Source organism: Abrus precatorius, unplaced genomic scaffold (genome assembly GCF_003935025.1).
Source record: "Abrus precatorius isolate BTA unplaced genomic scaffold, Abrus_2018 Scaffold9, whole genome shotgun sequence".
NCBI classification, from domain to species: Eukaryota; Viridiplantae; Streptophyta; class Magnoliopsida; order Fabales; family Fabaceae; genus Abrus; species Abrus precatorius.
Genome location: NW_020874439.1, coordinates 5033496 through 5060800, shown reverse-complemented (window position 1 = coordinate 5060800; position 27305 = coordinate 5033496). Strand labels below are relative to the sequence as shown.

Below are 27305 nucleotides of genomic sequence, written 5' to 3'. Positions count from 1 at the left end.
ATATCATGAAACTATGTTGGAGATTTATAGCCTCCCCCAACACCCTATGGGCCTAGGTCATTAGTAATAAATACAACTTTTTCCTAGGGAAGAACCCTAATACTGGCAGTACTCAACATTGCTCTCATTTATGGAGAAGTATGCTTTCTGTTTGGCACTTTCTATAGTGGTCTTGGCTAGGTCATTGGTGATGGTCTGACTATAAGATTTTGAAAAGATAAGTGCTTCCATTCCTAACATAACTGATAAATGATGTCGAGTTGCTATTAAAATAATTAAGTTTCGCTAAGAATTTTGTAATAAAGAGCTCAACCTAAGTCAATTCATTGAGATCTTCAATTAAATTCAATTTTAGATTTTTTAAAAGAATGAAAGTAAGGTTTGAGGGTTTAAAAATTGCGAATTATATAAATCAAATTACGAATAAATTAAAATTGACTAAAAATAAATTAAGAAATATCAATCCACAGAATACCAAATGCATATGACCCTGATTATCACAGTATCTAAAGATTTTAATTCGAGTTTTAACATTTACCCAGTTCAATTATTAATTCAATCGAATAATCTAATTGAAATAGATCACAGATTAAATCAAATTATCATTGAACCTAACCTGAATTAATTATCAAATTAGAATATCAATCGAATCCTAATTTTAATTTTAACCACAGAAAAGTTAATCATTATTAGCCTTTCATCAAAGCACTTAACCCACGGGAAAATAAGAAGAAAATGAGAGAATTTGAGAGAAAGTAAAAACAAGAATTTTTATTTCGGCCAAATCTTAAAAACTCAATGTCTAATCGCAACTCCCTAATTCAGAACCTTATTAGTCTATTTATAAGTTCTGATTAGGGTAAATTAAGTGGCCAAATTTGGGCCTCAGAAATATCTAAAAGCCCAAATACAATTATTAAATAACAAGGGTCCAAATGCAATTTTGCAATAATATTCAGCAAATCTGTCTCAACTTCAAAAAATGATAAATAATAAAAAATAACTTCAAATACAGCGATCGATATATGCATTTTGAAGTCCTGGATGTGTAGAATCTAATGCAACTAGAATCAACCAAAAAATATATTTGTAGAAAAAGTTATGGATAAAAGAGTAGTCATAAGTCAGAATAACAAAAAATACGAAATTAAAATATTTATTTGTAACAAATCCAATTTATTCAAATAACTAGAAAATGATAAAAAAAATGTAAAAATAAAGCATATAAAAAGTGTTTATAAATCAAAATAAAACTATAAATATAAACTTAAAATATGTTACATCAATAATCTTATACATTTCTCCAAGTTTCCTGATTTTTTGACAGTGAGTTTGAGGAGATCATGGCTCTATTTGCTCATAATGGCCACTGGGACTGGGCTAGGATTAAGGCTCTCCTCCCTAACCACATAACTGATTCAATCACTCAAGTTAATCCTCCTATCCTAACAGGGGGACATGACTTATCTTATTGGAATCTCACTAGTAATAGAACCTTTTCTATGAAATCTACTTATAATCTTATTTCTTTCCTTGACCAGAACCAAGCTTTTATTTATAATCTATTTAAATGGTGTGAAATTAGAAAAACCCTCCCAAAATTAATATTTTTTTGTGGAAAGTGGCTCATGGTACACTCCTAACTAATAATGAGAGATATAATCGTGATATTACTAATTATTCTACCTTTTTCAAGTGTAGAATGAGTGTTGAATCAGTAATGCATGCCCTTAGAGATTGTTGTTTTGTTAGGAATATTTGGAACCAACTTGTCCTTCCCAATATTTGGGTTCTTTTTTTGCAGCAAAGGATTGAGCAGTTGGCTCGAGTTTAACCTGTCCAATGACAATTCTCCTCTGTATCCTTCCTAGAAGCTTTTATTTGGTCTATCTGTATGGTATTTGTAGAGTAACAGAAATAGGGAGATTTTTCAGAATTCTCCCTTTGACAGTGAGTCTCTTCTTTAAAAAATTAAATCTAAGTTTGATTATCTTTCTATCTATGACAGGTCAAATTAGGATAGAGGAACTAGTTGGCAGGGAGTGGATAGCTTCACTAAACGGCAGTCTCCTTTGAATTTACAACTGAAATTAAATGTTGATAGAGCTATTTCCCATGCTGCTAGAACTGCGAGTTGTGGAAGTATCATTCAAGACAGTCATGGAAGGTTTATTGTTGGTTTTCACATAGCCTTGGATGTGCTCTCCCTTGACTATTGAGCTCTAGGGTTGTACTTGGATCTTCATCTAGTCATTTCCAGGAAGATCCAACTTGTTTGGATTAAGGGTGATTCTAAAGAGGCAATCTCCTTAGTTACTAGCCTCCAAAATTGTAATCACCCTCACTTTTTTGTTATTAGTAAAATTAGGAGATTACTTAAGGGATTAAATTTATTAGGTTCAGCCATGTTTTAAGGCAAGCTAACTAGTATGTTAATTAGCTGGCTAAAATTGGGCCTGAGTTTGGATTACCTATTCTACTTTTTGAGGAGACTCTTCCTTCCTTAGTGCCTTTTTTAAGACTGTATTCTTTAAGTTCTTGGTTTCCTAAATTTGTAATTGAGACTTTTGTGTTTCTTTAGACTTTTAAGCCCAACTCAACTGAAGAAAAAATAAATTTATATTTTTTTATTTTTTAAAAGTTACTCTTATTTAACTTTTTAAAATCTTAAAAATTTTAATAATTTTTAGTTTATATAATAAATTTTATTTATTTGTTATATTGTTTTTCTTCTTTTATAAAAATATATTCACAAGCTTATTTAAATTGAACCTAAATAATTACAAAATACCTTTATTTTGTGAAGAGTAAAATTAAACTTATAATGCTCTATTAAATGAGAAAATAAACTTACCTTAATTAATTATGACATATAAAGGTAAAAAATAAACTTGCCTATTTCAATTGTGATAGTTGATTACTTGTAAATATACATGTAGAAAGTAAACTAAATCTAAGTAATAATATCAAATAAAAAAATTATCTCAATTAACTTATGGCTTGTTCAATCTCAATTATGTGTAGTATACAATACACTTACAATTTAACTGATTTTTATAAGAACTTAAATAATAAATACTGATTTTTTTTTCATTGTATAGGTACTATTAAATTAAAATAAATATTTCAAAAAATATATTAATCATTTTTTTAAAATTTAATAAAATTTTAAATTTAAAAAAGAATAAATATTATAATTATTATTAATAAATATTCTATTATCTTACATAAAATTAAATAAAGAAATAATTTTTAAAATAAAAAATAATTATAAAAGTTTAAAATTTAAATCAAAAATTAAATATTGAATATAAAAATTTATTTGACATAATAAAAATAAATTTAACTCTGAAAAATATTTATATTTATAAATTAATACTCATATGATTGATTTATTTAACAAATTATATTCCTCATGTAAATGCAATATACTTAAACTACATTCTTACTAGCTTATTGTTAGGTATAATATATCTCGGAGATTACTTTTTTTATCATTCATTTTGTTATTTGTTATATTAACCTCTATATATAATTTATAAACACTAATTCTTTAACTAGAGCATTTTTAGGAATATTCTGAAATGAAAGTGTTTTAAAGGATTAAATTTTTTCTCATCATATAAGTTATTTTGTCTACATCGTGTATTTATTTTTAAATTTTATTTTTTATATGTTTTTAATTTTTTAATATGATAGATTTTATTGTTGATAATTATCATATTAATCATAAAATTTATTTAATTTAAAAATATTCATATAACATATTTTTAATTATTTATTAAAATATTTACTTTAATTTAACGATACTCGAACATTGCATAAAAAATTACTAATACATTTTAAAAATTAAAAAAATTATAATCACTTTTGAAATTTAAATTTTAAGAAATATAATTTTTTTAAAAATAAATTTCTTAAGAATTTACATATGACTTAGAGATTTTAATTTTTGAAAAGGTACAAAATTATTTCAAAAAATTAAAGTTTAAACCAAAATTTAATTTTAAAAGATATTAAACAGACTTTAAAAAATTAAATCTAAAAATAAAAAATTTGTGCATATAATAAAAAAATAATGCAAAAAACAATTTCCATATACAACTATGTAGAGCACGGGATAATAACTGCTAAGATTATTTGTGATGCAGACATTATTATGGTTACGTGTCTGGTTTTTTTTCACTTGGCTTATGCAATTCTTATTGGTAAAAATAGGAACTTGTGATTTTATTTTAGTAATTCAGAATGCTCACTAACAGTGACAAAAGATGAAATTGATAATTAATTTTTTATTTATGATGGAGATGAAATTGAAGTAAGTGATAAAAGATGAACCCTAATTCAGTGATTGATTAAAAGATGAAATTGATAATTAAGTGATAATTAATTTTTTATTTATGCCTGAATTTAAATGGCACAGTGAATTGTACCTAAAAAAAATCTCCCAACGTAGAAGATAACTATTTATTTATTCCATATTAACTATATTAAATCAAATGAATGTCTTTGACCATAATACAGCTAAAATGGAGTAGAATTTATCTTTAAATGGGTTCCTCATTACGTTATATGATTCAACTTTTATATATATCATATCTATACAAAACAGTAATAGTAATTAGGCCTTTTTTTTTTTTTTATCTAGGTGAGAAATTTATATATTATATCTATAAAAAAAAAATTACAACTTGTTGCTATTTTTGAAAATAGAAGAAAATGTTATGAAAAAAAAGGATAGCATTCAAGCCTATATTCCACTCCTTTTTATATTTTGTAATTTTTTTTTTTAATTATAACATTGTTACCCATCTTAATTTAAAGTTATGGTGACAGAGATAATTATTTTATATTATATATATATTAAATTGAATATTTAGCAGTATTATAATAATACAAGTAAAACATAATAAAACACTCGTAACAAAGACGAAGACTTCTTATTATAAACAGTTATTTTATAAATTAATGACATTAAAATATCAATACAAATCTTAAGAAAAAGGGGTAGCTTAGTGGGGAAGGTGTGGTACAGGATAAGCTGGTTCACATACCCACCTATGATAATGATTGTCAAGTGGAGTAGATGAGAAGTCTTGCATTCTCTTTCGTGGCACTTACCATTGTCCTTTTCAATTGTCAATTTCGTTTGGTCTAAACACTCTATTTGACCACATCTCCTCTTATACATATATATATATATATATGCTCAAACATTGAACAAAACTCATCTGATTTTGTTCAACTTTAGTAGTATTTTGATTTGATTCAGTTCAATGGCGATTTATGGCGACCAATCTGCTACATACAGATGCAAAAGCTGCCAAAATCCTGTTGCTTTCCGCAGTGAACTACTCTCTAAAAGCTATCGGGTAATATTGTTGATGAAACCAATTGGATTTCTCACGTTCTTCCTATAACTCTTCATCAGTATTTCCTCTTCTGAACTTTGTAGATGATTTATTTTCAGCACTGTAATGAAGACTAAACTGCTTCTAACATTAAACTCTTTCCTTTTTTTCCCTCTGTTTTTCTTTCCCAAAAATACAGTCAAACTCCTCAGCAGCTCCCTTTTTTATTCTCATTTTTCAATAAAATGCTGTCTTTTTGCTACAAGGAAAAAAAGTTAACTATATTATATGTGGGTTTTATACATCTTTAATTTTGTAGTGTGAAAATGCTACCATTTATGTTGAGTATATTTTAGAATGTAATAACTATTTTCCTTCAATTTTGAACATATACTATTCTTTCTGTTGAATTGGTTCAAAAGTTTTCTTTGTATTTGGCCCCATGAAAATATCTAGCTCCATCCCTGTTGTGTTCATCTTTGATTATTCAGGCAAAAACTGGGCCAGCCTTTATGTTCTCTCATGCAAGGAACATCATTTTGGGGCCAAAGCAAGATAGAAGTTTGATAACTGGTGTGTATAGTGTTGCTGGCATCTTTTGTAGCAAATGTGGTGAGGAATTGGGTTGGAAGTATATTCAAGCTTATGAGGCAAGAGAAAGGTTCAAGGAAGGAAATTTCATAATTGAGAGGGCAAAGATAACCAAAGAGTATTAAAACATATATAAATTGAAGGCAATTCTAATTAGCAATCTCACTTGGATGTTGTTGTCTTCATTCATTTCTGTGTAATTGTAAAAATGCCAGAAGAATCGTGGTGATTACTTATCTAGTGTGGAAGACCTTACCATGGATAACTATTAAATAAAGCATAACATTTGCTGCTTAATGAGCACCAAACCTTCCCTTCCTTCATCTTATCTTAAGGTTGTGCTGATTGCTAGGCCTAAGATTCACAATATCTAATGAGAATTATGGAAATTGAAAACTTATCACAGTGTGGATTTCAATCTTTTTATACAACACACCTAGCTGTAATGACAAAACACCTATTTACAAAATAAATAAATAAAAGCAAAAAGAAAAGATGTATATGGATTTTTTTTTTTATGAAATATAATTAAGAGGGACGATGATTTTACAAATTAAATAAAATAAACTTATTTTGAGAGTAAGTAAATTCTCATCTTCGTAAATATATATTAGGCATAACAAATACTAATTCATGAAAATATATTAATTTAAAAGAACAATTGAATAATAATAATAATAATAATAATAATAATAATAATAATAATAATAATAATAGAAGTTTAGCAGGGATTTTTTTACTTGTTTATTCTAAAGTTATAAATTTAATTAAAAAAATACACATTTTAATTAAAAAAAATTGTAATTTAGGCTAATTTATATATTTCTCAATTACATTAATAACTCAAAATTAATTAACCTCTACATTATAAACAATCAGTCAATTATTTAGAAAATAAAATATTAATAAAGTTATTCTCTTTCACAATTTGTTATATTTTAATATTAAAATTAATTAAAAATTTTGTGTAAATTTTACTCTCTCGCGTTACAATAGTTTTACTTTGTACTTACATTTTTATTAATTTTATTTTAAATTTTAGAAATTAAAGTTTAACTTTATCTTATTACCTTATATATATATATATATATATTGTAAATATTTAGTTTTATATTTATAAAAAATATCATTATTTTTTTTATTTTTTAAATTTAAAAATTATTTTTAAGAGTCTTATCTCTTATATTTATTGTTTTTAATATATACTGACTATTAACATTTAGTCAAATTATATTTTGAAACTATACGATAACAATATTTTAAAATGATTTAATTTTATTAAATTTTATCATTGATGCATATTATTCATAATTATGAAATTAAATAAAATGTATTTTTATAAAAAAAATATTACTTAAAATAATTTTATGTTATATAAAAAATATTCTTTAATTATTAAATTATATATATATATATATATATATATTCTAAATAAAATATAATTACATTACACGGGTTAGTAAACTGCTTATATTCAATTTTAAGCTAATGCTTTTGAAACGTTAAAAAAATAAAGTTATACTAGATCATGAATACGTTGGTAAAATTAAATATTATTATTATATTAATACATTAAAATAAACATTTTTTAAATTACCAGAATATAAATACTAATATACTATATTAATTACTATGCATTTGACTGAGCTAAATAAGTCGGATGCAGTCAACAAATTAGAATAAATAATTTAAATTTTACCTATTTGAAACAATATTATTATTGTTATTCATTGAATCCCTCATAGATTATTAAGATTTTAGGCAGATATTAGATTTGTATATGTAAATTATTTTAGAATATAATTAAAATACACTAATAGTGTAAAATTATTTTATATTGTCATTAATAATTTTATAAGTTATAATATTTGACTTTTTTATATTTAATATAAATTTTTTTAACAGTGTATTAAAATTAAATTCTTTATTTTATAATAAAATCAAGCAATCAAATGCTCCATATAATGGATCCACTTTTCTTGATAATAAGTCTTAGTTGGCTTATTTTGTTTAATAATTTTTTATAGACACTTAATTTTAATAATCTAACCATTGATTTAAAATATTTTAACAGATTAAGTTTATAAAATTTAAAAATTAATTTCACTTAAAATAATTATATGTTCTATTTTTTTAATTTTCTTCCAAAATTATATCATTAAGATTTTCATTCCCAAATAAGTATGTATTTGATAATTAACATAAATATTACACCTACTATATATTTTAATCGATTAGCACTGTAAAACTTTTTAATCATACATTAAAATTATTCTCTTTATTTTTTAATAAAATAAAGTAACCAAATCCTCCATAGGATGGATCCACTTATCTTGAGAGTAAGTTTTGGTTAGCTTATTTTTTTTAATAACTTTTTATAAACGCTTAATTTCAATAATCTAAGCATTAGTTTAAAAGTTTTTAATAAGTAATTAAGTTTATAAAATTTATAAATTAATTTCACTTGAATAATTATATTTTTTTTTTTAATTTTCTTCCAAAGTTTTATCATTGATTTGTATTCCCAAATAAGTATATATTTATTTGATTTTTTGGTATTGTATTAATTATATGGTAAATATAATTACATTCATTGTATCAGACATGTATTAATTTAGATTCAATAAATAATGAATTTAATCTAAATACATTAAGATTTTTATATTGCATGTTATTTAATCACAAATTGACATATTAGCAAGAAAAATTGATTTTTGTAATAATTAATATAAAAATAATATCTACTAATTGATTAATAATATAAAAATAATATTAATATAAACAATTTTGTTGTATTATAACTGCAGCCACTGTTTGAGTTAAATTTTTTTGCATCATATGTAATTTATATTGTTTATTATTTATAATAATATTAATTCACATACTCGACAAAAACATTAAACAAGTAATAAAACTTTCTTTATTATTTAAGTACAATTGTCAAATAATTAAGTGAACGGATAAATATTTAGAAACAATCAATATAATGATCCAACTTTAGAAGAATTTTCAAACAAGAAAAATTAAAATGTTTACTTTCTTAATATAATTAATTAAATAAAAATTCCTTTAAAATAATATATATATATATATATATATATATTATTTAATAATAATATTTTCAAAATTTAAATTTACTTATTAAATTTATTAATTAGTTTATTGCGTGCATCTAGTAATGTTATTTTAACAATATAGAAATTAAATCAAGTTTTTTTAAATTCAAATTGAAAAGTATTCATAGTATCGAAGGAAAAATTTAACTGCATTAAATACATTCGTTGATGAAATTTCTTGTGGCCATTAATCCAAATTGTTGTATATAATAATGTTCATGGAGAGTAGTGCCATCATATCAGTTGAAACATAGTTCATAGTTTGCTCCACCATAAGCAAATGGAGACAACATGGGCCACATCTGCAAGCATAGTTTTCACATTTGCATTTGCTCTAGCATGGGCATGTAAGGTGCTAAACTGGTTATGGCTAAGGCCTAAGAGGCTAGAAAGACTCCTAAGAGAACAAGGCCTCAAAGGCAATCCATATAGGCTTTTGGATGGGGATTTAAAGGATACCCTGAAGATGGAAAAGGAAGTTAGATCTAAACCCATGAATCTCAATGATGATTTGGTGTTTTCTGTGTTTCCCTATCTCCATTACAGTGTCAATAAACATGGTATGCCTTTGCTAACCATTCTTCTTATTGTCAATTGTCATCTATTTGCCTCTTTGGATCTTATTTTTCTTATTGTATATTTTTGTATTTTTCCTTATACACTCTTTTTTTAACTTTGTCAATTTCTAACCTTTGTTCTATATTTTTTGGTGCACATGTTCCTGGACTTTACTCATGCCATTTTCTAGTTTCCAGACAGTGGTTTTATTTTTAATTCCCCTATTCAGTGTATTGTTATGTTTATTTAGTGTCTGCCGATTTGAATATATATGCCCAGAAATTTTACAAAATCAATGGGGAGCCTTATATATTGTGTGTAATTATAACCACTGAAAAATTTTATGTGAAATCATTTCCTTGAAAAATATTATCTCTGTTTCTAACTTTTAGTCGAGGGAAAAGAAGAAATTTGTTCTTATTTATCTGTAAAAGTTTAAAACAATGTCCCAATTTGGGTAAAGTTCCAGAAAAATCTTAAAACCAGAAAAAATTAATATAAGAAATAAAAAATTATGTTAAAAGTTAAAAATAGCTTATTTCTTTAAAATTAAAAAAATTTAAATAAGAAATTTTTTTTAAAATTAGAAAATTATAAGTAATTTTTAACTTGTAAGATAAATTTTATTTATTTTTTATACTAATTTTTTTTATAAATTTTTCTCTAAAAATTCACTTAAACTGCGTTAATATTAATTATGATTCTTTCACCGAAACACTTGTCTCCGGATAAAATATTATGTCCAATTTTATTTATAAAAAACAACTATTAATATCTCTTAATCCTAATTATAAGATATAAAGACCTATTTCTAAATGTATTAATTGTTATTCACTTATTTATAATAAGATTTGTGTTAACTCAACTTTCCACCAATATCTTTATTTTATATATAAATTTATAACATATAACTATTTTTTATTAGTCTTGTGAATTATGTATTTATTTTTTATAAATAAAATTAGGAGTAATATTAATTTTTTTTAATGTGTGGCCAAGGACATATGTTTAAAATTAAAAAATATTTTTATTAATAATAAAAATATTTATTATCTCAAATTCGTAAATAGCATTCAATATATACTCTTTAAGGTTATTTAAAACATTTAGTAGACCATATTTGATGCTTCTTAACATGTGTCCACTATACACACTAAAAAACTCGATAAACTATTTGTACTATTTGATAGTTCAAGAATAACAAACCCAGTAATAAAAGATAAATTAGGATGCTTAAAAAATAAATTTTAAAAAATAATTATATTTCTTAGTTTGTATATATATTTTCTCTCTATATAGATAAATAAACACAGAGGCAGCACTATCTATATATTTTGATTCTTTTGCTGAAGTTTTAAATTGGAGAAATCCTTAAATGAAGGTATAAACTCTTCAAGGCTGGACCTAAAGGTTCCTGTTGTTTGTGAATAATGTAAAATTCAAATTGATTATCTTTTTCTATTCAAATCCCAATTTTTGTTTTGTTTTATCTTCAATTTAAGTCTGTTTATGAAGTTGCTGATGGCATGTAGGCAAAAGTTCTTTTATTTGGTTTGGACCAACACCTAGGGTGACCCTTGCAGATCCTGACCTAATCAAAGATGTACTTAACAAGATTTATGACTTCCCAAAGCCTGATTTGAATCCAGTTGTTAAATTACTAGTTACTGGTCTTGTCCACTATGAGGGAGAAAAGTGGACCAAGCACAGAAGGATAATCAACCATGCATTCACTTTAGAAAAATTAAAGGTTAGTTGGTGGATTACTAGATATAGATCTTATAAATAAACATTAGAAATTTTAACACCCTTTTTTTATCACACCACAGAATATGTTACCATTATTCTCCCAAAGTTGTAATGATTTGATAAGCAAATGGGAGAGCATGTTGTCTTTAAATGGATCATGTGAAATAGATGTGTGGCCTTTCCTTCAAAACATGACTAGTGATGTGATTTCTCGAACCGCATTTGGAAGTAGTTATGAAGAAGGACAGAGAATATTTCAACTTCAAAAAGAGCAAGTTGAACTTTCAGCAGAAGCTATGAAGAAAGTTTACATCCCTGGGTGGAGGTAAGTGTAATATGTAAATCTAGCCACATGATAGATCTGCAAGATCAAACTTAAGTTTGATGTAAAACTTTACCATATATTTCATTTTGGAAGAAACAAGTAGCAAATTATTTTTTAATAAAAATCAATACTACTTAATCATGGTAAAAGTGATCTATGATCCCAAAAGAACATAAGCAGTAATGTTAGAGTTTGAATCTAGAGTTAGGCCCACTTTGGGTAAACTTATAGAAAATTCCTCATAATAAAGAATTAGAATAAAATATAAATAAAATTTCTCACATAAGTTAGAAACAATTTATCTTTTTGAATTTTAAAGAAGTTAAATAAAAAACCTTGTAAAAAACTAGAGAAACATAAATTGATTTTAACTTATGTAAGGAGTTTGATTATTTTACTACATAGAGTTTTACTCCTACGAGTATTTATTGAGAAGTTTATCCAAATTGGACTTTATTATCATTCAAAGGAAAGTTTTACTAATCCCCACCTTGGCTCAAGGATTCTTTTTCTTTCTTTCTTTTTGGTTTAAGACACCAATATTTATACACCAATTAGACATTTGGGTTCCCTCAAGTAGAATCATTATGGGTGTCAAAACTCTTCCTCTTAATTTTTACCATATTTCTGGAACTTTAGGGACTTGATTAAGCTAGAGGAATCATCTACCAATTGATCACATAGTTAGCCATGCCTAGAAATAGACAATTAAAGACCCAAAAAGGAATAAACTTATTTTATACAACAACCAGTTTACTAGATATTGTGATGGAAATATGTGGTATCGATCAATTGCAACTTGAACAGGACAAGAATGTCATTCCTAATTAAACTATTAGCCAGCAACATCAAGCAATAGCATTAGGAGTCTATGTTATTTTCAGTTCCTATACATTTACTAGTTATTGTGAGGAGAAAATGATATGTACCATCTCAATTACAAATTGAAACAGAAAAGTATAGCTATTGGAAAATCATATTATGTTTCCCATTGACACAATAACCACTGGAAGGATATTAATATGGGAAAGAGATTCCCTTAGAATCATGGACAAGTACAGGACTAATTATCCTTACTTTTGTAGGTTTCTACCTACTGCTATAAATAGGAGGATGAAGGAAATTGATAGAGATATCAGAGCTTCACTCAAGTTTATTATTAACAAGAAAGAGGAAGCACTAAAGGCAGAGGGAGCTACTAAGAATGACTTACTAAGTGTGCTTTTAGAGTCAAATCACAAGGAAATTCAAGAACATGAAAACAATAAGAATGTTGGAATGAATCTTCATGATGTAATCGAGGAATGCAAGCTATTCTATTTTGCAGGACAAGAGACCACTTCAGTTTTGCTTGTTTGGGCAATGGTGTTATTAAGTAGGTACTCTGATTGGCAAGCACGTGCGAGGGAAGAAGTGTTTCAAGTCTTTGGCAACAAAAAGGCAGATTTTGATGGGCTAAGCCAACTTAAGATTGTAAGTATTGTATTATCAAGAGTGTTAAGAACACACTTTCTGTTATTAGTTGAAATTTATTGAAAACCACAACTGTATAACTGAAAATCATTAAACTACAAGTTGTAATTTTCTAATAAATTTTAGTCAATAATAAAGGGTGTGTTAGAGAGTGTATTACTAGAATTTTTTTATTGTATCATTATCTTATATTCAAAAGTACACCTTTCATACTTATTATGATTAATATTGTTACAGGTCACCATGATTTTGTATGAGGTTCTTAGGTTATACCCACCAGTAGAAGGGCTAGCTCGAATTGTTCCAAAAGATATGAACCTTGGAAGCATTACACTACCTGCTGGAGTGCATCTTTACTTACCAATAATCTTAGTTCACCATGATCGTGAACTTTGGGGTGATGATGCTAAGGTGTTTAATCCTGAGAGATTTTCTGAAGGGATTTTGAAAGCAACAAATGGCAAAGCTTCATTTTTCCCATTTGGATGGGGTCCTAGAATTTGCATTGGACAAAACTTTGCCTTGGTGGAAGCAAAGTTGGCTTTAGCAATGATTTTACAACATTTTTCATTTGAACTTTCTCCAGCCTATACTCATGCTCCAGCTCAAGTAATTACCCTTCAGCCACAACATGGGGCTCATATCATTCTGCATAAAGTGAAAATGTAGAAAATAATAAAGTTTTTATTGTATCACTTTTATTGCATAATGATGTTGAAAGGTGTATAATGAAATATAAATAATAACCTTTTTAGATATTGTAATATGTTTGATTTCATTAACACATCTAATCTGAAGTACACATCTAAATAATAACCATTATATATACTTAAATGATTTGTAATTTCTAACCAAAGCTACCATGTAATACACTAATACTAATAGAATCTTCACTTCGATCTACAAGTTGAAAGTAGAAACCATTCTTACTGTTGTTGCTTTCACTACAAATAATACAGGATATCATCTCCACATCACCTATCCTTTCTGCACTTCTATTATTTGCAAGATATGTTACAATCCTTCTTTGTATGTTGATCAAATCCAACTCTCTCTTTCCATAGATTTGTAGAATTCATAGTTTGTATTTTACTTACTTCCATTTCCTTACACAATTTCCAGATAGAGATTCCTTCCCACAAGCCCAGTTTGAAAATTTAAGGAACCTTTCTAAATTTTCTTGATTTAAACAACATTTTTTTTGTAACCTGTAGGGGTGTCCATCGTAATTAAACCTCAAGTTGCTCTTTGGACAAGGATGTTGTGAGCAAGGCTGTTTCAATTATTAACTAACATTTATTAAAACTACACAAATACAACAAAAAATTATTAAATTAAGAGTAATATTTACTGATTTTTATAATTTTTAATAAATTTTAGTTAATAATTAAAAATATATAAAAAGATGAGACTATTTATAATTATAAGAAAAAATTTCCGTATTAAAGCACCTATATTATTATGAATAATATTAATAACACACTTGTTAACACATACTCTGTAATATATTCTCTACTATTAGTTAAAATATATTGAAAACTACAAAAAAATAATGAGTTTTACTTTGTTTTTTTTACTTATAAATTAATGTTTTTTTATATTTTTTAGTTTTAAATAAATTTTAACTAATAAAAAAAAAATGTGTGGCATTTCACCTTTACTATTGATGCTATAATTGGTGCAACGTTATTTTTAATTTTAAGTTGATTTATTTGAAGTGCCCTTTTTCTTGTAGCGTTGAGCTATACAATACAAATTATAAAGAGAGCAATTGGTGGCTAAAACAGGGATAGTTCATCTTGTTTCAATAAATAACAGGTATATCTTCTCAAACACATATCATCTCATATTCCAGTGAGGGGAAGATAAATAATTTATTTAAGTATTTATTTGACATGTGATGAGAGTTTGTGGTGTGTGTGTGCAAAGGTCAAGGTTGAGACTAACTGTTAATTACAGGCAAAATCCGCTGCATTGCTAAGTGATTTCTCCACAGCCCTTTTAACTAAATGAAAGGATTTTGTCATCTATATACAAGAGTTTATAATAATTTACGATTTTATAGATTATTTTTAATTTATTTTAATAATCATTTTAATATTAAATAAATTATTTTTAAATTATTTTAATACATTTTATATTAAATTGTTGACAAATTATTATTTTAAAAAAATTATTAAATAAGTAATTATTCAAGTGTACACTTTTAGTTTAAACCAAATGAAAGACTATCTATTATTTATTAATTATATATTTTCAAATACACATTGAAAAAATAAAAATTCATTGATATTAAAAATTTATATTATTTATTAATTTTTTATTAAAAGAAAAATTGATCAATTTATTCATAAATTATTTTATAAATATACATATTAAATTTTATATATGCAAGTATATTGTCTAAAATTTAATAATACGATTAAATATTTTTTAATATTATATATTTTTTAAAATTTTATAAAATTAATTTCATTTTTAAACTAATAATTTTATTGATTAATTTTATTTAAAAGAATTATTAAATGGGGTAGGCTTATCGCCGGACGGTTATTAAAAAAATATCTAAATATAAAATAGAATTTGGGTCACTGCCGCTTCGGCTCCGTCCAAACAATCTTAAGCTGGCCGAAGCAACCTTTTAACGTGGCATTTTGTTTGTCTTGCGAGGTACTACCACTAGCATCTCACACACCCTCTTCTCTTCTCTTCTCTTCTTGCAATTGCAATTCAATCGTCCAAACACAACAAAGGAGAACATAGTGATTTGAAGAATAATGGAGTTTGGTTTTGAGGAAAAGGACTTTCTCTCATGCTGTGGAAGCACAAGATTCGTCAACCACATGGCTTCAGCCTCTCCTTTCTCTTCCTTTGATCACGCTGTTTCTGTTGCCAGAGACGTTTGGTTCAACCACGTTGATGTCAACGCTTGGCTTCAAGCCTTCTCTGCTCACCCTCAGATCGGTCAAACCCATTCTCCCTCTCATGCCTCTCAAACCAGTGCTCAGTTCAGTCCCAAAATTTACCTCTTTTCCTCATCTGGGTCACTTTCCTTTTTTCATTTTCTTTCATGTCAAAAATAAATGAAAGTTTCAGTTTTGAATGCAAATGTTGTGTCTTTCCCTTGATGGGTGTCAGTTTGTGTCTTCATTTGGAGTTTTAAGATAGTATTCGAGTTTGTTCCCGATTTTAAAAATCTGGGCTGCTTTTTCTTTTTTAAATTAAGGGTAAGTTTGAAAAATTGAATTTTGAAAGAAAAAAGAAAATAAAGATCAATATTTTATTTTTAAATTAAGAAAGTTATATAATATTTGTATACATTAAATTTATGGTAATTTATTATTTTATTTTGAGAATATTTACTTGAAATAAAAAAAATTATCTGTCCCCTCATTTTTCTTTAAAATTTGATCTCAAGCATACACTGAAATGAAAGACTTGAGTAATGATTTGTCTGAGGGACTGCTTTTTGCAGGTGGAGTAAGGGAGAGCAATCAACTGCTTTAGCGACTGCTACTGATTCCACCTTACAGGTTTAGTTGCCACTGCTACTACAAAAATAACTGCTTATACTTTTGTGTTGTTTCCTGTGCTATGAAATACTCTGAAACTGATTGATTTCTGGCTCTTCTGTCAGAATATCTGAGAAAATTGTTTGAATATTGAAATTGACAAACACCTTGTAGAGAGTTATGTTTCTTGCCAAATATTTCATTTGGTTTCATTGTTGCATCCTTCATTGGCTGGACCTGCATCACGGTTTGCTATTGTTTTTATTATTATTATTAATATTATTGTGGAGAAAGAGCTTCGAGCTTCAGCTGTTATGTTAACTGTTGGTAAATGAAAGTTAGTCATCTAGATGTGGTCCACTATGCAGGAAATGTCTGAATGGAATGCTCGGTATAGGGAAAAGTTTGGGTTTGTGTTTCTCATATGTGCATCTGGGAGAACCACTGATGAGATACTTGCTGAACTGAAGGTATTTTTGACTTTAAAGTTTAGTTATGGCAATATTTGTGTTTATTTATTTTATTTTTATTGTTCATCTAATGTCTACACGGGCAAATTTCTGTGGAGCTATTATATTACGAATATGCATTTGTTTCTTATTGAAAGATAGAGAAATGAATTGTTTATTATTTTTAGAAGGTTGAGCTTGTGAGTGTGATGATTTTTTTTTCTAGATTTAATATTCAAATGACAAAATGTGTGTCATTTTGGGATTTGAAATACCCACCCATGCGCAGTAATTTGGGGAACTTTTCATGGTGATTGATTTGACATTGGTTTGGTCAATATAGACTAATGCAATTTTTAAAAGACTATTTCATAATATCACCAATTAATTCATGTTAAATATGACTCAATGCAGGCATTGGCAACCTAATCACTGTTAAAATTCAGCAAGTTCCTGGAAGTCTATTTCTCATGAATATGCTCTTCCAGGTTGCTGGTTACTTGGGGGAATGGTTGTTATGTTATCAAGTTTTGAAATATGTTAGGTTGGAGAATATTCGTTTCTCAGAGGCTTTTCATCTCCTTTATCATCTCTTGTATATGCATGATTGAACCATTAAAAGTTTCTACTAAATTCAGGAACTCAATATTTTGAATTTTTCACCAATAAAAGAATTTGAGTGATACAGTAAAATGGTCATATATTTCTTTTCATTTGAATTTAAATTAATTTATTTTACACTCTGCAGAGACGTTATAATAACAGGCCAATTGTTGAATTTGAGATTGCTGCTCAGGAGCAAATGAAAATTACAGAACTGCGCCTTGCAAAGCTCTTTTCAAATAGAGAAAACATTTCTTCTACAGCTGATAAGCATTCCACTTCTAAAAAAGCAGAAGGTACTTTGATACTCTTTGTTATGTTTTATGTTTGGTTAGTGATTAAGTTTAAGAACATCTTTTCAAATTTTAATCTGTTTTGGCAAGATATAGCTTGGTGTTCTAATTGTTTCCTTGACAACCCTTTTACTATTGAATTTTGGTTCTGCCTGTAGTTGTATTTATTAAAATGTAGCAGATCATCGGCCATTTAGAATCAACCATCATGAGTCATAAATTTTTTGCTAGAAGTAGCAGGAGAAAAAAAAGAAGAGTTTTTCATCCATTCGTTCTGCGTATCAAAAGTTGTGAGTTAATAGGTAAATCTTAGATTCAAATAATTAATGTTAACTAATTGTTAGAATCATGTGATTGCCATGTGTCATTAACTGTATGAATCAAATAGAGGATAGAAAAGGCAATGTGAATAAATCCCATTGTAAGGTGCATAATTAATTTCAGGAAATCAAGAGTCCTTTGTAAGTGCCTCAAAAGTCCAAATTTAACAGGTTTTATAAAATTTACACTTTCTATTTTTTTTCCATAAGTTATTAAGTTTTACCATGGAAAAACAAAATTTGTATGCTTGAATTATGCTTGCTGTCCTATGGGCATTGTTTATTTCACAGCATTACTCCGCTGTAGTCCAACTTGCCTGTGCCCTTTTACCAGTTTAAATAGTCAGGCTTTTTCTTTCTCCTTCAGTTATGTTTGCTAATACTTGATGCGCTGTTTTCTGAAATTGGTTTAGCTTGATTTTGTTTTCCTACCATGAGAAGGCATGTTATATATAAAACCACATTTGAGTCTTTTACCTAGCAGCTTAAGGTTTTGAGAGAGTTGATTGTTGACAAAGAAAAAAGAGGCATGGTATACCATGCAATATATAATTATGAATAGTACTTCTGATGAACTAAATTGGTGTTAGAGTGGAATAATATTTACCTATGAAATTTTAGTAAGTAGAAACTGTGAAGTGAGCACTGAAAAGTGTGTTCACGTGGGGGCATCATTTGTCTATTTGTGTGTTAATTTATTTAACACAAAGTTTTGGATATGTGGTGAATCTATTGTCCATTCTCTTAGATTTTGTTTCAATGCATAGTTACTTTTGCCTATTGATAAAAAATGAAATTTTATTTATATGGGAAAGGGTACAAACTACAAAGGGAACATGATTGTTCAATTTTATGTTCACTTAACCAAATCTAAATTTTCTTAAGAGAATTCTTACCTATGCGCCTTAGCGAGAAAAATATTTGCTTAAGTCAATATTGATTAGCTAGACAGTGAGAGCATTTATTTGGAGAATCAAGAAAGCATATGTAATTAGTCTTGAGAGCTTGATGAAGACACGAGAGGACATGTGACCAAGTCTATGATGTCATAGGTGGATGGAAGATTTTTGAGTTGAAAATGACTAAGGAGAGAACTTGTACACATTGTCTTTATTCAAACCGCACAGCAAAACCACTCTTGTGCTCAAGTTCTTTACCTCAAAATGCCATGGAAAATATTCAATAAAAACATTATTAAACTAGCATAATTGTGAAACAGAAACTAGCAGGATTCATCCTGTGTTTCATGTTTCATGGTTAAAAAAAATGGTGGGTCCGTTAGTTCAAACACAGCCACTCCAGAAATGTTGTCGGAAGATCAGGAATTGCGGGTTTGCCCACAAGCAGTTTTGGAGTTTAGAGAATCCACTATGGGTGATGTGGAAGTTTTGATACAATGGCAAGGGCTTCCTTCTTGTGAGAATAGTTGGGAATCTGCAGCTAGGATGCAAGAGGCATTTCCTTCCTTCCACCTTGAGGACAAGGTGAAGCTTTTGGCGCCGGGTATTACTAAGCATATGCCACCTTTAATGAAAGTTTATTAGAGGAAGTGTAAGAATAGGACAGCTGTAGAGGATTTGAATTGTCAATCATAACTGTATTAGTTATAACTGTATTTTGATTCATGCTCTATAAATAGTTAGTTAGAAAGAGGGAAGGGATTTTTTGGAGAAATCAGAGATTGGAGGTAGAGGCTGGAACTCTCGAAATTCCAGTAGGAAGGTGTTGTACAGTTTCCTATTCTCGTCTCTTGTTCAGAGAAGATCCAATAAAGAAATCTATTCTTGTTCAGTACCTATCAGTTTCTTAGATGAGGAAATAATACCAGAACCTTGATGGGTTATGGAAAGGCGTGTACCATTTGCAACATGCAATTGGTCTGAGCTATCATATTTAGATTTGAGGGGAAGATTGCTTAAGTCATTTGTAAAGCAGTTTGAGGCACCCAAATCAAAAAGTCATTCTAGAGGTGGGACAATAGTCTGAACAACATTGGCAGAGTGGTTGCTTTTTCACAAGTTTTTGGTGAGCTTATAGCACTGTAAGGCACTATGACCCCTCTTATTTGTAGACTTTGGCAAATGATAGACCCATTGTTTTGACGTCCACCAGAATGAGGGGAGTTAGATGAATGATTTTGAGGATGTTTGCTCCATTGTGAAGGGTGGCATTGAGCAAAATTGGCAGTCACATGTCTAGAGTATTGTAGACGTTCTTCTCTTTGAAGGAACATATCAAAGTTAATTAGTTTAACATATAGTTCATTAAATGCAATGGGATTGTCACAGGTTTGAATGGAGGCAATGAATTCAAAATATGAAGGTCTGAATCCATTAAGTGTGTGGATGACAAGATCAAAATAGCATCCAAAGGGTGACCAATCAGCAAAAGCTTGTGAACTATGAACTGGATAGTTTGTAGGTAGATGGCGACAAAGTCCAATCCTTTGGAAATAGAGTTAAGTCACTCCTTACTCCAGAGTGAAGAGTGATTGGAGAAGGCTCACTGAAGAAGGAGCCAAGCATCACGAGGTATCGACCAAGGTCATGACAACTTGAGCTTCAATATCACAAGATCTTGATAGAGCAATATAGAGGAGTTTGTCCTAAAGAATACAGAATGTGTAAGATGGATTCAAAGTGGTAGAATCGCCTTCAATGATAGTGGCATGACATATCATCAGCGACATATCTTGTAAGGTCATGAGAAACTGACAAGGATGTGAACCGATTTGTACCATGCTAGGTAATTTGATGATTTTAACTTTAAAGGATAGCTAAGTGGACATATCACCAAAAATTGACATATGGTTATAATAAAGAAGTAAAAATTGATTTGTTTATTGCTATATGCATACATATATGTACTTGAGATGCTTGACTTCTAATTGAAGTTTTCTTTTCCCTTTTGGCATGTCACCAATGTAGAGACATCATTGCTGTGCTTATCAATACGTTTTTGCTTATAATCAAAGCTTTGTGATTTTTGACATATAGTGTTATACTTTCATCTAGTAGTTGACAATACTATTCAAAAGTAGATACCTCGGATGCCAGACTAATCATTTGATATGCTAGTTGTTGGAATCGTCATATGCAAGAATGTCTAAGATCCCTCTCAACCTCTATTCCTTTTATATTATATATAATGCCACAACGATCTTCTCTTGTCCATTTCTTTAGTATATATTTTTCAAGAATAACATTCATATCATTTGCTTTAAACACTTTCAATGCTTGAGAATAAATTAAAGCTGCAAGATATAGAAGTTGAGACATGATCAAGTGATACACTCCATGATCTTTCTTAGTTGATTGTAGTAATGACGTATTCGAATAAAGAAGAAAACAAACTCTTATTGGAATAAGTTAAACACAACATGTGTGTAAACTTTGTCCATTTGCATTAATATTGGAGACACCTCATATCACAACAATGCTAACTTATGGCAGGAATCATGCTCAAGTTAACTCACTGTAACATTTGTCTTCAATAACTCATACTCTTAAGGTGATAAAATCACTTAAGTGAATTTTATCACTTCAATAGGTTATTAGAATCAAATTCGTTTAAGACAAAATTAATTTGCTTAAGTGAAGTTGATGTCCCTAACAAATCATTGCTTTATGCCATAAATTTGCTTAAGCGAATATGTGTTGCTTAAGCTAATTTATTGCTCAAGTGCCTCTAAAAGCGAATTTGTCAGAATGTCACATGCTCAGAATTCTTCGTGCATCCTTTCGTGAGATATTCAATGGTAATGCCTTTGTTAATCATGCAATTTCCATTGTTGTGGTTGTTGCAGGAATGACTCCTAGGAAATTAATCCCTCATAGGAAAAACAGAAACTTGAATCGGGGCAAAGTTCACAAGAACTTGAGGAAAGACATACTCAGCAACAAGCACCACCAACACCCACCATAGACACTCCCCTACCTTCATGGGATCGATTTAAGTTCAAGACTAAAGCCAAATATCAAAGGTTCTTAGAATTGCAACTAAGGGAATTGTTACCAGAGCGTAATGTCCAATTAGGTGAAGGAGAATATGTAGAATTTCAAGAGGAGATAAATAGAAGGAAATGGCACTTTTTGGCAAATCTTCCAAATCATATTAGTAAAGACATTGTCAAGGAGTTTTATGCCAATGCATGGCCATTGGATATACAGAAAAAGGATAAAAGGTCATGGGTTCGAAAGGTGGAGGTGTGTTATGACAGGAATGCTATAAATGCCTTGCTAGGTAACCCCTTGACCTTACAAGAAGGAGAGTTGTGCCAATACCAACAAAACAAAAGGCAGACAACAATATTTTTGGATGGCACCATAGCTGAGACCTTATGCATTCCTAACAAATCGTATGAAACAAATGCTCATGGGAAGCCCATGAGGTTCAAGAGGCAAAGTTTGAAGACATTAGCTCAGATTTGGACTTCTTTTTTGTTTGCCAACATTGCTCCAACTACTCACACCTCTGATGTGCGAATGTCTTGAGCATATTTGATTTATAGCATCATGGAGAACATAACAGTAGACATTGCTAGTGTCATTTCAGAGGAAATTCATCAATTTGTCATCTCCAACCCTTCTACTTCTGTAGCAGCCACAAAACCATTGGGATTCCCAGTTCTGATCACTGCTCTTTGTGTTGCCCAAGGTGTTCAGATTCCGAACGCTTCTCAATCTACTATCAAATTGAAGATGCCCATTAATGCCCATTTCATCAAGAATTACTGCATCAACTCATTGGAGCAGCCTAGTGCAGCTTCTTCTCATCTGTCCTCATCAGCACCACCACCAGCCCTAGCATCCATGCCTGACATGACACCCATGGAGTCTCGCCTAACACGATATCTCATTCACCTACAACAGCAAATGGCGGCCAATCATCGAGCGTACACCCAACTCAATGATTCATTTTACAAGTTTACATTACACCAACATCATGAAGAGTCTTCCCCTTTCCCATGGCCTACACCAACAAAGTTTGCAACACACGTCTCATGGCCTGGAGACAGTCCTAGTTTCCCAAATGAGGAGGACCAAAATGTGGATGAAGCAAGACAAGGAGAAGGACTAGAAGATCAACATGATGGTGGCAAGAATGCACAGGACAGAGAGAAGGACTAGAGGATCAGCACAATGACAGTAATGTTAGTAACGAAGGACAACACATGGAGGAGGAGTTTGTGGCAAATATACTCATTGGGGGGGACTTGAAGGGCACATTGGAGCACTTCAATTTATTTCCTTAATTACTACTTTATTTCGTTAATTATGTAATCACTTTCATTTAGGCTCCACATTATTTCCTTTAATTTTGTAATGTGTTTTTAGGTTTTATTGTGTATTAACAATGTCTTTTAGCAATGTATATTATCTATTGGAGTAATCTTAGGAATTGTTTCCTTATTGACACTTTATTTCCTTATTACACTTTATTTCCTTATTTCAATGACTAATTGTATATTAAAAATGTCTAATGTTTTGACTTTGAGGGAAAACCTACAAGACCACAAATATTAACAATGTCTTTTAGCAAGTCTTTTAATTGTAAGTTTGTCTAACCATGTTTCAATTGTTAGATTTTGTACTAGTTTTAGTTTTTTTTGCATAATTCACTTAAGTCAACTTTTGTATCCAGTAAAGTTTGCTCTATGTTCATAATTCACTTAAGCTGTTTAATAATTGCTTAGGTGAGTTTTAATTCACTTAAGGCTTGCTCAAGTGATCACCTCTATCTTAATCTCTGCTCTTTGTTCCAATTTAATTTAAGGTTATTAATATTCGCTTAAGCAAGATGAAATTTGCTTAAGTGACTGCCTTTTATGCCAATGTCTTCCCACTTAGGCAAGGTTTAGATTTGTGTAAGCTAATCATATTCGCTTAAGCAAATATTTTTCTTGCTTAAGCGAGTAGGGAAGAATTCGTTTAAGTGAAAATGGAATTGAACGATCTTGTTTTTGTGCAAACCGGAAAAGATCCGGTTTCATACAAAGGGATAGGAGGATCTAAGGTGTAAGGTGGTTCTCTGTAAAAATCAAGAAATTCCAATGCCAAGCACTATATTGATATAGAAAAATAAGTCTGTCCCAGAATGTTGTGTGTCAAGACCAAAATTTCCTTATGAAAATCAGACCCATTTCTATCCAACCAAACATACCATAGAATGGAAATCCCCTCCTTAGTCTTACTCCTTCCAAAGCTTGTAAGCGCATTTAAAAATAAAATAACTTTTCCAAGCTTTGGGGACCATCAAGATTCAGAAAGCACGTGAAAACTCTACTCCAGATATAATTGGCTTCTGTGCTATGCAAAAAGAAATTTGCAGTTTTTTTGTTATACTCTAAAATCATGCAAATTCCCTTCCACCAATTGCTATGTGCCATCTCATGATTGAACCTGGGCTGTTTTCCTTGCACTGCTTAGCAAAGGCATGTTGTTTTGACAAGTGGGACACATTCTTCCTTAGTCCTCAATGCTCCTCCAGTTGAAAGGAACCCTAAATCCTACACCTCAGCTATTTAATGTGGCAATCAAGAGTAAACTATAAATGATTACAGTGTGTTTCTCATTGATCCTCATTGTGAACTGTTTTGAAATGTAGGAAATGATTGATTATTGCATGACCCTATTATAGAAAGGGGAAGGATTTTATTATTTGGCACACATAATACATGAATATAGTCCACTATATTTATTAGAGGTAGAGTAACCCTTAACTTGTTTCAAATAATTGCCTTTTTTATGTCGCTAAATGTCAAATAGTTATAAACTAAGAATTATAGTTCTTAACAAAGGAATTGTGATCCTTAACTCACACCAACTCACAACCTTTTCATCTTTATAATGCATGCAACATATTATTTTTCTAGTAATTATTTCCAACATTATAGTCTCCTTGTAAGTTGTGACTTACCACTTTCTGAATAAAACTCCTTGGGAAATTACAGAAGGTATATGGTGTGCTATTGATTGCCATTAAATAGTCCTTCCTTTCAATTGTTTATTTATGTATGTGATATGAATTCTCTGTTCAGACTCTCCAATTTGTGCATCATGATATTTCCTTGTGTATAACCTGTAACCTATCTTGATTTTGAATTTTCCCAATGCTAGAAGATCGTATGAACATTATTGGAGGTCATGTGACTGCTGCTGCAGAAAGTTCACCAGGAAAATCAATTCAACATTCTGCTAGAACCCGCCCGCCCATTACCACTCATGTGTTGGATGTTTCGCGAGGCTGTCCAGCTGCTGGTATTGAGGTACTTTTGGAGGCATGGAGGGGCACTCAGTCTCGTCCTACATTCGGGGCCACAGGTGGTGGCAGTTGGGTGCTTCAAGGGTCTTCGATGACAGATAAAGATGGCCGCAGTGGTCAACTATTGAGCATAGTTGATGATGTGAGTCCAGGGATATACCGGATAAGTTTTAACACAGGCAAGTACAACCCAAGTGGTTTCTTTCCATATGTGTCTATTGTGTTTGAAATCCTGGAGTCTCAGAAAAGGGAGCATTTTCATGTTCCTCTCCTGCTTTCTCCGTTTTCGTTCAGCACTTACCGTGGAAGCTAGAAACATAGGAACGGTTGCCAAATGAATGCCACTGATATTTGTGGGTAACTGGCATGAATTTCTGAAGATTTGATGAACTGAACTTGTGTTTGTGCCCATAGAACATTGTAATGATACCAAATGTAGTAAGGTATAAGTGTATTATTGGTGTTTGCTTGATGTATGTTATATCAGAACTTTTGAGATAATAATTGAGACTCGCAACAATTAAGAAATGCCATCAACATATAAATAGCACATTTAAGGAGCATGAGCAAGGGTTTATATTGTTATGGAGGTTACTTTTACTAACAACTTTACTCTTATTTGCATTGCTTTTGCTTTTCATGATAGATATAATTAGTCATTCATTGAAGTACGTTTAATTGCCTCCATTATTTGCCATGACAATTAAATTAGGGAAAACAATACATATATCTTGTTTTAGGAACAAGACAGTAAGGTAAATTATGTGAAGTTATTTTTTAATATGCTTCCAAATAAGGGTTCAAATTCAAACTAAATTGCTATGAAAAAAACTGAAAACTGTAGAAATTGTATTCTATATCGTAGTTTAGTTGAAATTTTGGTTTCGAACTAAATTATACCTATAATATATTTAGAATGTTTTTATTATATTTTTATATAAAATTATTTTTTTAATCTTAACATAACATTGAACAAATATATAGTACATTAAAATTATGTTAATTTCAATTGCATATTTTATTTATTTATTTTTCTTTTCTATCAATAAATTTATTGTTCTTTCACATTTTTGCCCTTTTAATTAATTTTTTTTATTTTTTTTTACTTTTTTCAACACTCTCGTTTTGATTTTTGGGATATTGTTCTTCCATCTAAAACAATTGATACAAATTGAGCCGTATATTATTTTTTATTTAATTTTTGGTTTGATGAATTTTTGAATTAAAGTTTAGTACTTTCTGTAATCCACAAGCATTTTATTTTCTTTATAAATATACATATAATTTAATTTTTAAAAAAATAAAAACTTATATAATTTTAATAATTATACATATATATTATTAAAATATTTTAATCAATGTTTTTTAAAAAATTATTTTTATTTAACTCTATAATTAATACGTATTAAAGTGATAAAGATTTGATTAAATTAAAAAAATTTAAAATAATATTTTTATCGTATAGTGTCAAATAAAATTTTTAAATTAAATATCATCAATTAATATATATTAATAATTATATATCTAAGTATACCAAAAAAAATAATTATATATCTAAGAGATTAGATTCTTTAAAGTAAACTTTAAATTTGAAAAAAAGCATGTAATTTTTATAAATATAAAAATAAATATTCACAATAAATATAAAAATTTATATAAGGTAATAATGAAAATTTAAGTAATAACTTTAATTTTTAAAATT

At 29.0% G+C, this 27305-nt stretch overlaps 3 protein-coding genes across 4 annotated transcripts; all 3 read left to right on the top strand.

The window, feature by feature from the left end:
• Positions 1–5249: 5249 nt before the first annotated feature.
• On the top strand, positions 5250–6150 carry LOC113851401 (protein yippee-like At4g27740). The gene is made up of 2 exons (XM_027481866.1): positions 5250–5372; positions 5843–6150. The coding sequence occupies exons 1-2, from the start codon at positions 5277–5279 to the stop codon at positions 6065–6067; spliced, it is 321 nt and encodes a 106-aa protein (XP_027337667.1). The 5' UTR covers positions 5250–5276; the 3' UTR covers positions 6068–6150.
• A 3188-nt stretch (positions 6151–9338) lies between these two features.
• On the top strand, positions 9339–13832 carry LOC113849416 (cytochrome P450 72A68-like). Its single transcript, XM_027479316.1, has 5 exons — positions 9339–9618; positions 11149–11366; positions 11446–11690; positions 12776–13163; positions 13401–13832. The coding sequence occupies exons 1-5, from the start codon at positions 9339–9341 to the stop codon at positions 13830–13832; spliced, it is 1563 nt and encodes a 520-aa protein (XP_027335117.1).
• A 1931-nt stretch (positions 13833–15763) lies between these two features.
• LOC113849417 (uric acid degradation bifunctional protein TTL) lies at positions 15764–26184 on the top strand. Of its 2 annotated transcripts, none has more exons than XM_027479317.1 (5): positions 15764–16170; positions 16639–16696; positions 17044–17145; positions 17873–18023; positions 25459–26184. In XM_027479317.1, the coding sequence occupies exons 1-5, from the start codon at positions 15941–15943 to the stop codon at positions 25914–25916; spliced, it is 999 nt and encodes a 332-aa protein (XP_027335118.1). In that variant the 5' UTR covers positions 15764–15940; the 3' UTR covers positions 25917–26184. The 2 variants fall into 2 exon arrangements, with proteins under 2 accessions (XP_027335118.1, XP_027335119.1); XM_027479318.1 differs by having other exon boundaries at positions 25462–26129.
• Positions 26185–27305: the final 1121 nt, after the last annotated feature.

Bases quoted from the DNA above. Each gene is read 5' to 3' on its own strand.
- LOC113851401 (XM_027481866.1), top strand. From the start codon at position 5,277: ATGGCGATTTATGGCGACCAATCTGCTACATACAGATGCAAAAGCTGC. The intron at 5,373-5,842 runs GTAATATTGTTG...TTGATTATTCAG, and splicing joins TACTCTCTAAAAGCTATCGG to GCAAAAACTGGGCCAGCCTT.
- LOC113849416 (XM_027479316.1), top strand. From the start codon at position 9,339: ATGGAGACAACATGGGCCACATCTGCAAGCATAGTTTTCACATTTGCA. The intron at 11,367-11,445 runs GTTAGTTGGTGG...ATCACACCACAG, and splicing joins TCACTTTAGAAAAATTAAAG to AATATGTTACCATTATTCTC. The intron at 13,164-13,400 runs GTAAGTATTGTA...ATATTGTTACAG, and splicing joins GGCTAAGCCAACTTAAGATT to GTCACCATGATTTTGTATGA.
- LOC113849417 (XM_027479317.1), top strand. From the start codon at position 15,941: ATGGAGTTTGGTTTTGAGGAAAAGGACTTTCTCTCATGCTGTGGAAGC. The intron at 17,146-17,872 runs GTATTTTTGACT...TACACTCTGCAG, and splicing joins AGATACTTGCTGAACTGAAG to AGACGTTATAATAACAGGCC. The intron at 18,024-25,458 runs GTACTTTGATAC...TCCCAATGCTAG, and splicing joins CACTTCTAAAAAAGCAGAAG to AAGATCGTATGAACATTATT.